This window comes from Salvelinus fontinalis, chromosome 1, assembly GCF_029448725.1.
Source record: "Salvelinus fontinalis isolate EN_2023a chromosome 1, ASM2944872v1, whole genome shotgun sequence".
In the NCBI taxonomy this organism is placed as follows: domain Eukaryota; kingdom Metazoa; phylum Chordata; class Actinopteri; order Salmoniformes; family Salmonidae; genus Salvelinus; species Salvelinus fontinalis.
Window position 1 is genome coordinate 54,891,945 of NC_074665.1, and position 16,745 is coordinate 54,908,689.

General features: G+C 42.8%; 1 protein-coding gene across 3 annotated transcripts; it reads left to right on the forward strand.

Annotated features, from left to right (window-relative positions):
• The first annotated feature begins 2,106 nt into the window (after positions 1-2,106).
• On the forward strand, positions 2,107-16,532 carry LOC129857853 (protein NDNF-like). Of its 3 annotated transcripts, none has more exons than XM_055926508.1 (5): positions 2,107-2,631; positions 5,763-5,895; positions 9,563-9,777; positions 11,046-11,170; positions 14,078-16,532. In XM_055926508.1, exons 3-5 carry the CDS (start codon positions 9,596-9,598, stop codon positions 15,499-15,501), a joined length of 1,731 nt encoding a protein of 576 aa, XP_055782483.1. In that variant the 5' UTR covers positions 2,107-2,631; positions 5,763-5,895; positions 9,563-9,595; the 3' UTR covers positions 15,502-16,532. The 3 variants fall into 3 exon arrangements, with proteins under 3 accessions (XP_055782483.1, XP_055782491.1, XP_055782474.1); XM_055926516.1 differs by having other exon boundaries at positions 5,774-5,895; XM_055926499.1 differs by lacking the exon at positions 5,763-5,895.
• Positions 16,533-16,745: the final 213 nt, after the last annotated feature.

A 16,745-nucleotide genomic window follows, 5' to 3' on the forward strand; every position in this document is an offset into this window, starting at 1 on the left:
TCAATTGCTCCCCCATCCCCAGGGACTTGCTCCTTTATCTGTGAAAATGAAATGAATTGTTGGGGCCACCTCTGGAGGTTCCAACCTCCCCTCCCTCTTTGTGTCTTCATCCCCATACGTTGATACATTCCCACTTATTACCTCAGGACCGCCTGCCCCACCTTCAAACCTACCCTCCCACACCCAGGGGAGGCTAATACTGATCCAAAGGCTGCCCATCCAAACCCAGACAGTTGTGGCTCCCTACTTACTCACACTCACCTACAATCATTCTCTTATCTTTCTGTTGTCATGTTGGAAGTTGAATAGCTCAATCTTTCCCACCTCCCAACCCAACCTTTTCCTCTCCCCCCTGGTGATCTGATCTGAGATGGTGTTTGTCCTCTCTCTCTCTTACTCTCCCTCCTTCTCTCTATCTCTTCTCTCTCTCTCTCTCAAGGGACTCTGCCAGCTCAGGAGCAGATGGGTGACTGGTGATGATATGTTGTTAAAAATAAAGATTCCTGTTAACCCATTGTCAGCTAGCGCCCTCTCTATCTCTTTCTTTCTTTCTTTCTTTCTTTCTCAAAACACTGCCCACACAACACTTTACAACATAGTTGCAGTACTGTGCCGCTACCACTCTGCAGACAGTAGCCCAGCTGTCTGTCCCGTACGACTGAGCCCTGACCTTAAAAACATGATATTTAATACATGATCGTCATAAAGACAGCCTCCTGCATTATGCATGACTCGTAAGCAGACATAAATAATGAATGAAACCAGCAATTTTGTGGTTTCTGCCATGCAATTATTTAAATGAATTTTTATGTCTTGGTTTTTCTTGCTCTCAGCGGATGGAGTTAGTCCAGTGACTGCTTGTCGAAAAGTTATTAAAGGCAACACAAGAGAGGGAAAGCTGTGGGATCAAATAAATATTCAGGCCAGCTCTGATGGTGCAGACCCCACCAGAGAGAGAGAAAATGACAGACGGAGAGAGAGTGGGTGTTTTGTGGGTGTCTGTCCTGATATACCTGTCATATGCTAGCATGCAGGCTGGGTTACCTTACAGATACAACGGGAGAGAGGTGACTTATGGGACAGGAATATTCTTCTCACATTACTTTGGCTCCATCAGATACGCTGATCCATTTCCTGTACTAAACAGCAGCACTGAAATAAATTAAATATACGGACAGTCAGTTGTATATAGGCTATAACCCCAAAAGGTTAATCAGAATCTTGCCTTCAAACGCATCAGCCATATCGTGCTCTGCCAGATTGTCAACTTTTAAAACTTCAGAGGGATTCTAAAGTGGGCCAGAGAGAGAGAGAGAGGGGAGAGCTGTTAGCTTTGAAAGAGAGTCCAGCAGCAGTGAGGGGTCCTTCCTAAAAGGGGAAACAGATTTTGCCACTGCTCTGATCATTAATATATTCATCTATTTTTTTCCAGGAGGTTTTGCTTTAAGCCCCCATATTGCAGAGGGCTCTCAGGTTTGTCTAAGGACAGACAATACTCCCTCTGGGTGAAGTGGCTCCATTCAGAGGACCTCAATAGTCCTACTGAAGTAGCTAGAGAATGGGTGGGAAAAGCCCAGGCGAGAGAAAAGAGAGGGGAGTTAGCACACAATGCAAACGGCCTCTTTGGTTTTCTGATGATATTGACTGAAGACCGGAAGAAAGAGTACCTACATGCGGTTCTCCATTGTGTGTCTTTGTGTGTCAATGTGCACCTTGCTCCTCGGAGAGCTGTACTTGACCCATACCTCCTCACAACATACAACACCATACCACTCCACCCCAACTTAGATTTTTATGTTTCTTGCCCTACGTTGTGTACATCTTTAGTTCACAACACTCTGCTGCGTTGTGGTTTGTCATTGACATGACTGCTGTTTGTTAAGCTATTTTTCTTGTGTTCATAGTCAATTAGAGGCACCACATCAAATGGCAGAAGAAAACGTGACGTCAAGCTCCCACAGTTCATACTCAATATAGATCTTATCAGATCCTCCAGAAAATGGTTAATGTGGGCAAGTTTTGTATCATCATTCACCCCCACTCCATTCTCTGCCACTACCTCTGACAACTCCCCCCCCACCTTCCTCACACACACACTCCCCTCACTACCAGCCCCACTCCCACTCTGTGAACTCACCACCCTGAACACACATACACACACACTACACACGTGTGCCTACCTCTGTTTGATTTGTGCTGCTCACTGAGATCTGAACTGAACTGGAGAAGAGGAGAGACATTGGAGAGGGGGGGGAAACTAGAGAGAAATAGGAGAAGAGGATAGAGAAGAGAAGAGAGAGAAGCTTCACTCACAGACGCTGACATTCATATAGCGATCACAGATCTTGTAGGACTCGTATGGGGTAAGGCTCCACATGTGACTGAGTGGGACCTACAGATACCCAATACTGTGCTTTGGGACTTGACACCACACTGGGAGTTGTGCTGATGCAGCCGGACACCTACTAAAGCAGAACGCAAGCTCCAAGGGAGGGAAAGGGGCATCCAACAACAACCTGTGTTGTTTGCTCGAGCTCCTCCTCCCGTCCATCTCTCATCCTCCTTTCGTCCATCTCTCCTCTCATCCCTCATATTCTGCTCTGGAGTGGGAGAGTCTGTCTGCACTGTGAGGTAAGGACAAGCGTTGTTGTCAAGTGCCTGTGTGTGCATCATCTTGAAATGTTCAGATCGATAAACAAGTCTGGATGTTATTCAAACTTGTTTCTACATCAGAGCAGTTCATTTTTTTCTCTCAGCCTCAGGAGGTTGGAGAAAGCTGTGTGGGGGTTTGGAGTACTTTGCGGTTGTTGTCGGTGGGACAAATAGATGATGCAAATAGTGAAGCTTTTATGTATTTTTTCTGGGTTTTATTTACTTCATTTTCTACATACTGTAGCTTTCCTCTAAACCACTGTATGTTTCACTCTGACCGCTTGTCTGTCAATCATTTGTATGTCTCTCTGGCAGTCAACCTGCCTTTTCTCTGTCTTTCTGTCAGCCGGTATCTCAGTCTGTTCCTCTAGCTCCCCATAAGATTTGCTAAGTGTGATTGTGTAGTGATAGCAGAAGGAAAGAGGACATAATGAAGGAGGACATCAGAGAGATTCAGCAATAATGTGTGTGTGTGTGTGTGCGTACTTGCGTGCGTGTGTGTGTGTGTGTGAGAGTGTGAGAGTGTGAGAGAGAGAGCGAAAGGGAGGGTGAGAAAGAGGGGGTGGTGGATATAAGGGAGAGAGACGGCTAACACATTCAGACACACTAGCAGTTGGGTAGAAGCACCCTCTACACTCCACCTCCCACCCCCTCGCCATATCATGTCCCCCCAAATCATATCCCATATTGGTGAGGAGACACAAAATCCTTTGGGGACCTAACCATGCCATTTAATCTGTCCCTCTAACCCACTCACAGGAGGCAGATGGGACCCCCTAAGTCTAGGACAGAAGACATCTGACACAGTGTCTGTACCGATAACAAAGCAAACCAAAATTGGTTCTGTGAAAGTTCCCAGAACATTTGTTAGGTCTGAGCAAATCTTCTCATAACACAAAAACTGTCAGGTCGTGGTGATGATTATAGAATGTTTGTATAAAACATTTGCCTGATGTTTCAAGAATGTTCCTAGAACACATTTAATCTGTTTTTTAAAGGCTCCTAGAATGTTTCATTAGGTTGTGGGAAGAGTGTAATGATAACAAAAATATATGTTCCCAAAACACAAAAACTGTCCAATTGTGCAGATGATTATACGGCGCTTCTTTTAGAGACTAAAAAACCTTCACTTGATGTTAAAAGAACGTTCCCAGAACACATTTAATGTGTTCTTTAAAGGTTCCCAGAATGTTTCATTGGGTAGTCGGAAACAATTTGGTGGAAACATTGTGGGGACATTGCTAATGATACAGTATGTTCCCAAACACAAAAACTGTACAGTTGTGCGGAAGATTCTACAATGTTTCTTTTAGGGTGCAAAAAACATTCACCTGGTTATACAAGAATTCTCCCAGAGCATATTTTGCCTGTTATTTTAAGGTTCCCAGCATGTTTCATTAGGTTATTGGAACATTGTGTGGATACGACAAGAGATATGTTCCAAAAACACAAAAACTGTCCATTTGTGCTCATTATTACAATGTTTCTATTAGGTTGAAAAAAATGTTGCCTGAAGTTGCAAGAACATTCCCAGAACACATTTTTGATGTTCTTCAAAAGTTCCTAAAACATGTATTTAGGTTGTGGGAACATTGTGAGACTATGACAAGAGATAGGTTCCCAAAACACAAGAACTGTTCAGTTGTAAGTCCGTTTTTATGATGCTCATAGCATTGTTTTATGTTTAAGGTGATATTTCATTGATGTTCACACAATATAAATTTTATCTTTTCTTTGAGGTCCTCAGAACATTTCAAGAACATTTAGAAAATGTTATATTTAAGTTTGTGTAGCTCCTTAAAACATAAGCATATTGGAATACATCCCCATTGTGTTTCACTCCAGATATAGCGTCAATTCGCATAGTGTACTTTTGGGTGATATAGAGAAACATTACATTTACATTTCATTCACAGGACATTTGAACAACATTTAATCATACAAAGACACCCATATGTTATACACTTAATATGTTGATAATGTGCACATTATTTCATTTATAGGACATTTAATTACACAAACATACTTTTTCACATCATATGTTGACAATCTGCACATGCAGGCTTTGAACCTGCAATGTTTGGTTCCACTAGAAAGATAATTAACCTTCTGCAACACCAGTGGATAGCTATGGCCTTGTGTTTTTTTTTACAGTCAAACATGGTCAATCAGGACACAACACAGAACAGTTATTAAAATGTTCCCATCCTCTTCATATTCTGTGTAACACTGCATATTATGATTTTATTTCTTCATCACATATGTTGAAAATCTTATGAAATGTGATTTTGAAATTGAGAAAAGGTAAAAAAAAAAAAAAAAAATTATTTAGTTTGATGGTTCAGAGTCTGTATTTAAAAAGCATATGAATACATAAGAATACAAGTTATATAAAGGAAGCTCTTTCCAACTAAAATCACATTTCACAAGACTTGCAACATATGATGAAGAAAGAAAATCACAAATTACAGTCTTACAAGTACACAGAATTTGAAGAGGATGTGAACATTTTATAACTCAGAAATTGTGCTATGTGTCCTTATTGACCATATTTGACTAATAAAAAAGCTCCACAAGGCCAAAGCTATCCCCTGGTGGCGAAGAGGGTTAATTATCTGGCTGCAGTTCTGAAGATTGCATCTTCAATCCCACATATTCTGTAACCATTTTTCTGTAACCAAGTGAAATTGAGGCTCAGATATACTCTACTAAAAGAGAGGTTGTCTTTATTTTATCCAGATATATGAATCCAGTCAGAAATGCAGAAAAAAAAGCATTGTGTAAAAATTGACGGTTCAAATAAATAAAAAAAATCCTACTTTGAGACGCTTGATATGTTGATCCTAGATCAGCACTCAGTCTTGTAAATATGGGCCTAGAAGTACGCAGCATACTGTGCGCTTGGAAAGTTTTCAGACCCCTTCACTTTTTTCTAATTTTGTTACGTTACAGCCCTATTCTAAAATGTATTAAATTGTTTTTCCCCCCTCATCAATCTACACACAACACCCCATAACAACAAAGCAAACAGGCAAATTTATTAAAACCAAAATACTGAAATATTACATTTACACAAGTATTCAGACCCTTTACTCAGTACTTTGTTGAAGCACCTTTACAGCCTCGAGTCTTCTTGGGTATGACGCTACAAGCTTGGCACACCTGGTTGATGTTTTGGTCAACGCGGACTGGAATATGTTCCGGTCAGACTCAGAGAACAACATCGACTTATACGCTGACTCGGTGAGTGCGTTTATAAAGAAGTGCATTGGAGATGTCTTTGACTATTAAAACCTACCCTAACCAGAAACCGTGGATGGATGGCGGCATTTGCGCAAAACTGAAAGCGTGATCCACCGCATTTAACCATGGAAAGAGGTCTGGGAAAATGTCTGAATATAAACAGTGTAGCCATTCCCTCCGTAAGGCAGTCAAACAAGCGAAATGCCAGTACAGGGACAAGGTGGAGTCACAATTCAACGGCTCAGACACTAGACGTATGTGGCAGGGTCTACAGGAAATCACGGACTACAAAAAGAAATCCAATCACGTCACGGACACCGATGTCACGCTTCCAGACAAACTAAACACCTTATTTGTAGATTATACAGTGCCACTCTCGCGGCCCGCTAACAAGGACTACGCCCTTGTTAGAAGACTAGTCAAGGATCATATCACCTCCACCTTACAGGCCACCCTAGACCCACTTCAGTTTGCATACCGCCCCAACAGATCCACAGACGACGCAATCGCCATCACACTGCACACTGCCCTATCGCATCTGGACAAAATTAATACCTATGTAAGAATGCTGTTCATTGACTACAGCTCAGCATTCAACACCATAGTACCCTCCAAGCTCATCATCAAGATGGACGCCCTGGATCTCAACCCTGACCTGTGCTATTGGGTGCTGGACATTCTGACGGACCACTCCAAGGAGGTAAAGGTAGGAAACAACATCTCAACTTTGCTGACCCTCAACACTGGGGCCCCACAAGGGTGCGTGCTCATCCCCCTCCTGTACTCCTTGTTCACCCACGACTGCGTGGCCATGCACGCCTTCAACTCAATCATCAAGTTTGCAGACGACACAACAGTAGTGGGCTTGATTACCAACAACAGCCTACAGGGAGGAGGTGAGGGCACTCGGAGAGTGGTGTCGGGAAAACAAGCTCTCACTCAACATCAACAAAACAAAGGAGATGATAGTGGACTTCAGGAAACAGTAGCAGAGGAGCACCCCCTTATCCACATCGAATGGACAGCAGTGGAGAAGGTGGAAAGTTTTAAGTTCCTCAGCGTATACAACACAGACAAACTGAAATGGTCCACTCACACAGACAGTGTGGCGCCTCTTCAACCTCAGGAGGCTGAAGAAATTTGGCTTGTCACCCAAAACCCTGACAAACTTTTACAGATGCACAATCGAAAGCATCCTGTCGGGCTGTATCACAGCCTGGTACGGCAACTGCACCACCCTCAACTGCAAGGCTCTCCAGAGGGTGGTGTGGTCTGCACAAAACGCATCACTGGGGGCAAACTACCTACCCTCCATGACACCTACAACACCCAATGTCACAGGAAGGCCCATAAAATCATCAAGGACATCAACCACCCGAGCCACTGCCGGTTCACACTGCTACCATCTAGACGGCGAGATCAGTACAGGTGCATCAAAGCTGGGACTGAGAGACTAAAAAACAGCTTCTATCTCAAGGCCATCAGACTGCTAAACAGCAATCACTAACTCAGAGAGGCTGCTGCCTACATTAAGACCCAATCACTGGCCACTTTAATAAATGGATCACTAGTCACTTTATACAATGCACTCTATATAATGCCACTTTAATAATGTTTACATATCTTACATTACTCATATTACATGTATATACTGTATTTTATACCATCTATTGCACCTTCGCCATCGCTCATCCTTATACTTACATGTACATATTCTCATTCACCCCTTTAGATTTGTGTGTATTATCTAGTTGTTGGGGAATTGTTAGATTACTTGTTAGATATTATTGTTAGATATTATTGCACTGTCGGAACTAGAAGCCCAAGCATTTCGCTACACTCGCATTACATCTGCTAACCATGTGTATGTGACAAATTAAATTTGATTTGATTTGATTTATTTGGGGAGTTTCTCCCATTCTCTGCAGATCCTCTCAAGCTTTGTCAGGTTGGACGGGGAGCTATTCGCTGCACAGCTATTTTCAGGTGTCTCCAGAGATGTTCGATCGGGTTCAAGTCCGGGCTCTGGCTGGGTCACTCAAGGACATACAGAGACTTGTCCTGAAGCCACTCCTGTGTTGTCTTGGCTGTGTGCTTAGGGTCGTTGTCCTGTTGAAAGGTGAACCTTCACCCCAGTCTGAGGTCCTGAGAACTCTGTAGCAGGTTTTCATCAACGATCTCTCTGTACTTTGTTCATCTTTCCCTCAAGAACGACTAGTTTCCCAGTCATTGCCTCTGAAAAACATTCCCACAGCATGATGCTGCCACCACCATGCTTCACCGTAGGGACGGTATTGGCCAGGTGATGAGTGGTGCCTGGTTTCCTCCAGATGTGAAGCTTCGGATTCAGGCCTGAGTAAAGCATGTGAATACTTATGTAAATGGAATATTTTAGTTAATTTATTTTAAAAAATTGGGTGGAAAAATTGAAGGTTTTTTTGTTGCTTTGTCATTAAGGGGTTTTGTGTCTAGATTGATATGGACAATTAAAACAAATCAATTTTAGAATAAGGCTGTAACATAACAAAATGTGGAAAAAGTCGAAGGGTCTGAATACTTTCCGAGTGCACTGTACATTATGTGGCACCAGTTATGAACCCATTAGACATGAAGCTGTAGAACACACCAATAATCTCAATTTATGTGCCTCCTTCCATCACACTTTGCCTTATTTTGCTCCATTTCTCATTTATTACTCTGCACCCCATCCCCCCCCCTCTTCTCATTTCTCAAAATGTTCTCTCTCTCCCTCACTCCGCGTCTCTCATTTCTCTCTCTTTCAATCTTTCTCACTCTCACCTCCCTCTCTCATTTCTCTCTCTCTCCCTATCTCCCCTCCTCCCTCTCTGTAAAAGCTTTATGGGTTGTTCACTCCACTACTGGGATAATGAGATCCTCCATACTTTGTAATGAGGCAACTGTTGTTGTAACTCAAAGGTCCCAGGGCCTGATCAAGACTCAGATGCATATGCCTAGAACCTACGTACAATTGTCATCTGATCTGCAGGGCACAGCCTTGACGCCGACAAACACACGTTGAGAAGCAGGCGTTTTTTGAAGCCTGTGACTTTGAATGAATGCATTTTTTCTCTGGGGACAAGAGCCAAGACCTGTAATCATATCTACAAATCATCACAAGAGTGAGAACAGAAAAGAAAAAACAGCCCAATCTGAAATCTGTTTCAAAGTTCTTGTGGCTTTGTCTGCTTTTGTCAAGAGAATCTGTCTTCCAATTGGATTATACTGAAGCACCTCCAGATGTTGTTTTTTCAATCTAAATTGGCGGGTTTCCGTTAACAAAGGCTGCAACGACCATGAAAAAATACCCTCTATTTAGAGAACAAACACATTTGTACTGGCATACTATAAATAGATCTATATATTCACATGAATCCACTTCTGAGAGACATTTGCAACCCACTTCACGCTTTGAAAGTCGTACGATGAGTGATTTTCACCAAGTGTCAAGCTGCGCTATACAGATCCCAGTAATATAGCGTGGCAATTTGCTTTCCCGCATGAATAATTCCATGTGAATAGCAGAAATGTTTCCCCATATCAATGAATCATCTGCTGCTAGACCTCTTTAGTACATCATGAACAGTAGGAGCAGAACTGTATGTGATGGAACTGATGGATGCTTTTGACCTTTCCCCTGCTCTTTCAGTCCCTGGGAGACGGCAGAGTGGTGACAGTGTGAATGATGGCAGCAATGGCCCTGTCCTGGTATCTCTGCCTGGCCGTGACTCTCCTCTGTGGCCCCTCCTGGCCCCAAGGACACTCGGCTCTGGCCCCTGAGAATGAGGTGCCACTCCGCCCCACCGCCTGGCTGCCTGATGGAAAGGTCACCTCCATACATCTGCCCAAAGGACGCACCCGGAGGTACAGTATAGAGACCACGTCAGGGGAGGTGGATAGTATTGCACACTGGATGTTTATGTTCTGTGTCCTGGACAAAAATTGAAATAGTTAAGAAAGGCCCCTGTTTAAAATACTGTCACTACAATAGGCTATGTTATTACAAGCTACCTAAATGGTAATTTCCTATGTAATTATTCATGGGTTTAAGGAAAAACAATGATAGCCTTAATCTTAATAGCCATTTCTTTGGTTGTTGGAAAGGCAGTGGTTGAGCGTAGTGTGGCCCCATTGGCAGGAAGAGCAACCCACTTGGCCCGGGCTCTGCTGATCATGTCAGTGGTAGAGCTCTAACACTGGGAGCTGTAAATTGGAATATGGGCATCCCTGTGAGCTGTCCATCTGTCCATCCATGCATTAAAAAACAGATTTTTTTTTAAATTAGATGAAAATCCGCTAATTATGATTCAAATTAATCAATCAGTTAAACTATGTATTGCCCTTGACAACATTAGCATGGCACAGCTGTTGATAAACTGCAGCACATCAGCAGTTGATCCAGAAAATACATGTAAAAGAATGATACTATTTTTCAAAGGGCAGAGTAAATATTCTGGAGCCTATGACAACATAGTGGTCAATTACATATCAATATTGAATGTCTCACCTTGATGAGTTATGTTGGTGAAAATACAAAGATGATCAAATATTGATGTCTGTCATTGATAATGAGAGTCATGGTTAATTGGTGAGTTTGAATCTAGTTATATTGTGAAGGAGATGAACAATAAGCTTGTAGAAGGAGACCAGAATGTCTAAGCACAGAAATGTGGTGTTGGATTGACACCTGTTGTCTAACATTGTGTGTCCATAGTCTGCAGTTCTGTGGATTGTGATCGCACACGGTGAGGAGGGATATCTAATGTAGCAATCCAATGACAAATTTTTCATGGTCCAATAATTGCCCAACATTCCAAAGCAACATTGCTGTCTTCATGCTATGCACGATTTTAGAAGGTTACAGCAAAGAGATATCCATCTGTACAGCGCAAGTCGATGAAAGCGTATCACAGATCGTTAGTTGAACTCTCCTTGTTTGCTTTACGAGCTTATCAGTGTATGGGAGAAACAAAGGAGTGGACATTTTCTAAAAATACTTGGAATGCTTTGACAGCTACATGTTACAGTACTTTTCTTAGTTACAGTATGTTATTATATTTGTAACGGGGAAGAAAAATACATGAGAATTTCATAGTCAATCCCTTTTTCGTGTGGTACCTATCTTTGTGCAGACTGTACTTCACATTGAAGAAGAAGGTTGTGATGATGTCTGTGACCGTTAGTCCCTGTGACCTTCCCATCGAATGGACCCTCGCAGCCCGAACCCTGAAGGACAAACCGCCTAAAAGTCTACACTGTAAGTGGGAAACACTGATAGAAAATAAAAGCAATGCAATTCCTATTCATATCAATTCAGTTTCATTACACCTCAATCCAATTCACACTGGAGCCATTTATTTTTGACATAGTGTCCATTTAAAGACTAACCCTGGTCATAAATGTCTACAAGATAGGAGAGACTTAATCAGTCCATTGGTCTTGCTCTCTCTTTCCACCTCTCTCTCTTTTCCTCTCTCCCTCTCTCTTACTCACACACACGCAGTACTGAGCCCATGCCTAGTATATCACTGGACAATCTGTCCAACCATTTTACCTTTAAAGCAAGAAGGACAGTAATATCTAAATGTCACACTTTTTTCCTGAATGTAAGAGAGATTAGAAGGACGTTTATATTAAAGTATGATTATATATGGATCACATATAGTACAGTGGCTTGCGAAAGTATTCACCCCCTTGGCATTTTTCCTATTTTTTGCCTTACAACGTGGAATTAAAATTTATTTTTGGGGGGTTTGTATCATTTGATTTACACAACATGCCTATCACTTTGAAGATGCAAAATATTTTTTTATTATGAAACAAACAAGAAACAAGACAAAAAACTGAAAACTTGAGAGTGCATAACTATTCACCCCCCCAAAGTCAATACTTTGTAGAGACACGTTTTGCAGCAATTACAGCTGCAAGTCTCTTGGGGTATGCCACTATAAGCTTGGCACATCTAGCCACTGGGATTTTTGCCCATTCTTTAAGGTAAAACAACTCCAGCTCCTTCAAGTTGAATGGGTTCCGCTGGTGTACAGCAATCTTTAAGTCATACCACAGATTCCCAATTGGATTGAGGTCTGGGCTTTGACTAGGCCATTCCAAGACATTTTCATTTTTCCACTTAAACCACTCGAGTGTTGCTTTAGCAGTATGCTTAGGGTCATTGTTCTGCTGGAAGGTGAACCTCCATCCCAGTCTCAAATCTCTTGAAGACTGAAACAGGTTTCCCTCAAGGATTTTCCTGTATTTAGCACCATCATTCCTTCAATTCTGACCAGTTTCCCAGTCCCTGCCGATGAAAAACATCCCCACAGAATGATGCTGCCACCACCATGATTCACTGTGGGGATGGGGTTCTCGGGGTGATGCGAGGTGCTGGGTTTGCGCCAGACATAGCGTTTTCCTTGATGGCCAAAAACCTACATTTGACCAGAGTACCTTCTTCCATATGTTTGGGGAGTCTCTCACATTACTTTTGGCAAACACCAAACATGTTTGCTTATTTATTTCTTTAAGCAATGGATTTTTTCTGCCCACTCTTTCATAAAGCCCAGCTCTGTGGAGTGTATGGCTTAAAGTGGTCCTGTGGACAGATACTCCAATCTCCGCAGTGGAGCTTTGCAGCTCCTTCGGGGTTATCTTTGGTCTCTTTGTTGCCTTTCTGAATAATGCCCTCCTTGCCTGAGTTTTGGTGGGTGGCCATCTCTTGGCAGGTTTGTTGTGGTGCCATATTCTCTATTTTCTTAATAATGAATTTAATGGTGCTCCGTGGGATGTTCAAAGATTCTGATATTTATTTATAACCCAACCCTGATCTGTACTTCTCTACAACTTTGTCCCTGACCTGTTTGGTGAGCTCCTTGGTCTTCACGGTGCCGCTTGCTTGGTGGTGCCCCCTGCTTAGTTGTGTTGCAGACTCTGGGGCCTTTCAGAACAGTATACTGTTCTGTCACATGAGATCATGTAACAGAACATGTGACACTTAGATTGCACACAGGTGGACTATATTTAACTAATTATGTGACTCTGAAGGTAATTGGTTGCACCAGATCTTATTTAGGGGCTTCATAGCAAAGGGGGTGAATACATATGCACACACCACTTTTCCATTTCCATTTTTTTTTTTTTAAACAAGTAATTTTTTTCATTTCACTTCACAAATTTGGACTATTTTGTGTATGTCCATTACATGAAATCCAAATAAAAATACATTTAAATTACAGGTAATGCAACAAAATAGGAAAAACGCCAAGGGGGATGAATACTTTTGCAAGGCACTGTATTGCCAATACTTGAGGATAAGGCTTTTTAAATTTGTCATTTAAAATAACACATATAGAGAGGGTTCTGCTTTTTAAAATAACTTTTATAAGATTGATACATAGATAGATTTGTACAGAACGGCATGCAAGTAATAGTCTATACAGTATAAACTGAAACTCAGCTAAATTCAGACCTTTTCCATTTCATTGAAAATGTCTCATATTGATGCCCAATAGATTGTATTTGTGCTTCTATGGGCTAAGCGAAACCCAAAATAGAGCAAATCTGGTGGAAACCTCTCAAAGAGTTGCAGAAATAGAACTTGAGGGTTAAATAGAGAACAGATAAGTCTAAGCTACATAACTACATTCAATTTTTTTTTTAAATAATAATAATCTCTCGTTGAGCACAAAAAGGACAGTTACCAAAAGTAGCCTATTTAGGCTAGCAATAATGTTATGCAACATGGCCCTCACTAGCCTGCTTAGTTAAAATCAGTGGGTATTCTAGATGGACAAATTTACAGCTTTATGAAGTTATACTGTGACACATAAATCATTCAGAGTGTGAACCCTATGTTCCCCAACGTCTGCCTAAATTATTCACTTAGATTGTGTAACATTTGGTCCCCTTTTTATTTCCCAAGGTAAGGAGAAATTATAAAGGATGATGGTGAAAAGGGGTTTATTTGAATAAGGGACAATCTTCTTTGCACTTCATTAATTATAGTTGACTACTGTATTCATTGAAAGTAATCAAGATACGTATTGAACTGTAAGACTGTATCTTCAATGAGTGTGAATGTATGTTCTGTCTAGTGAATGTAAGTATGTGTGTGCATGTATGAGGCAGAATATTAATGACCCGTGGCTTAATGGTGTTTTCTGCACAGGGAGTACCAAGAAGAGTATGCCAGAGGTGTGGTGGAGAGGGCCTGGGACTGAGGACCAGATACACACCTACACTGGCAACGCCATGGACACCTACACAGGTCCTTCCTATGCCCCAGCATCTATCTACATCCTCAGGCTGCGCCCCAAGGACCAGGACACCAGGGCTACCATGTACCTCCATCAGGGCTCTGGGCCCTCAGGGGCCTTCCCAGAGCTTCCCTCTGACCCCCATGTCCACACCCTGGGTTTAGGAATGACCAGTGTCACCCTCAGCTGGAGCCCCAGTACCTCCCTCACAAGACTGCCGCACACCCAACGCAGCTATGACTACTGTGTCCTTGTCAACCGCAAACACAACTACCGCAACCTCTGTGCCGCCCGGGAGGGCATCAGGAAAGAGCGGGAGAAAGACAAGAAACGGCAAAAGAAGGACAAACAAAGGAAAGTAACTGTGTGGCCGATTCTCAAAAACTGGTGGTGGCAGCAGTGGGATGCTGAAACAGATCTCCGGTCACCTGCTGCGCTCCGTGATCAGCATGATGATCTCCAATGTGTTTGTAAGGGAACAGAGAGCGTGTGCACTGTTTCAGAGCTTGTCCCTGACACGCAGTACTACTTTGACGTATTTTTGATTGACAGGCTAAATGGAACCAGTGCAGCATATACTGGAACGTTCGCTCAAACACATGAGGAGGCCCGACCAGCTATCACACCACTCAGGGAAGGGGAGCTCCGGTGGGTGACCTTCCGGGATGGAGGCTCAACCTCTGGGGAGTTCTTTAGCTTCCGTCCCCGGGGTTGGCAGCAGAGTGGCCTGCTCACTCTCCAGAGCTGCGGAAGCAGTGAGAAGATCAAGGTCACCATCTCCAGCAAGGGCCAAGAGCTTAGCTCCCAGGCTGTGCGAGAAGACTTGGCTCAGATCTGGCTCCAGGGCAGCCAATCCTACCTCATCCACCTGGAGAGAGAGGGAACTGCGCCCCCCAGACAAGATGCTCTAGGGGCACTGAAGGCCTCTGTTAAGATGCAGGCATCCTCTGCTTACCATCGTCAAGGGGTACCTTCGCTCCCCTCCACCCTGCAGATTAAGTCTTTCAACAGGCTGAGGAGCTGTGACTCCATCACCCTGGCCTGGATGGGCACAGAGGAGAGGAGCCTATACTGCGTGTACCGCCGGAGGCTGGGTAAGGGCGAGGGGGAGAAGGGAGGTATGGCACCCTGCCTGGGGCCTGAGTCACGGTCGGACACTGAGAGAGTCCTGTGTAAATACTTCCAGGAGCTAAACCCTCGGCGGGCTGTCACGACGGCCGTGATCGGGGGCTTGGAGCCTGGGGTGGCCTACATGTTTGATGTCTATCTAATGAGACGCTGGGGGATCCCCATAAAGTACAGCAGCAAGACAGTGAGAACCAGGAAGGAGTGCTGAGCTGTTGCCCCCTCCTAGTCTCGTAGACTGCAGCAGCATTGGACTCAACAAAGATGTGATTTACAAAGACTTACCATGACAAAGCCATTCTACTATGAGGGAGACTGTTAATAATTGTGGTACACCCTCCGAAGAGTGGTCGCATTTGAACACTGGTACCCATAGATTGGGTAGGAGAAGCAGAGGGGGGACCGCACACCAGCAAAATTAATTCCATTACAGTAACCTGCTGTGCTTTTTGTCTTTTTGTTTATAGTTGTGCCAGTTGTCCAAGTATTTATTCTGAGTCTGAGTACAAAGGAGGATAGAGGTTTTTGATGACAAAATGTCAGCAAAGACTGTGCCCAAAAATATGCAACAGAAACAGATGGAGCTTTGATCGTACTTTACAATGGGGATAGAGAACGTATGGCAAGAACCTACAGAATATATTTAGTGCTGCATTGTTTTGTTCTATATTCTACAGGCTTAAAACACAGATGGGGTAATCTATTGATGCTTAGCGCAAAGTCAGTGTGTAGGCTATCTTGTGTTCTGCTTTCGCATGAAGCAGGTAAAATGAGCTAGCGTCTAGCGTTATTGTCTTTGATGTATTTTAATTGTGCTATGCTTAAAATTCCCCAATAAACACATTAGTATCTGTATCTCGGTATCAACATCAAATATCCTCTTTTGTTTGACTCTTTGCTGACAGTTAGTTGAGAAATTTATTAAATAGAGAAATCAATGTGACCCTAATGTTAACACTTGCATTTATTTATCTCTACTTGGATGATTACCACAAAACTAAAGAAAACGACTGAAAATCATGATTGCCTAGCTGCCATACCTGCTTCAACAGACAGAATGGGTGGTCATTAACCTGTGATATCAGAAGGTCCTGATTCGACAAAACACGCAAAAAAAGTAACCAATACGAGTGCGTTTTTGCATCGACGTAAGCACGTTTTCGTTAAGCCTGTTGCATGCTTCCCAGTCGAAACAGTTTGTGCCTATATTATGCCTAAATTAAAATGTGTGATGTTTTTGTTCGTTTTGGTGTTGGACTGATTTTTTGGGGGCTGTTCGCACACACAACATAAAATGTTTTTTATCTTGAGGCAAGTCAAAGTTCGGTAGCAGAAGTCTACGCCCCTTCGTGTGTGATTGGTCAACAGTAGGGGTGGGAACTATGGACACGATTTTCCAAGTAAGTGTTTGCTGTGATTCAACAAGAGAGCGCAGAAGAAAATCGTTTTCATGAA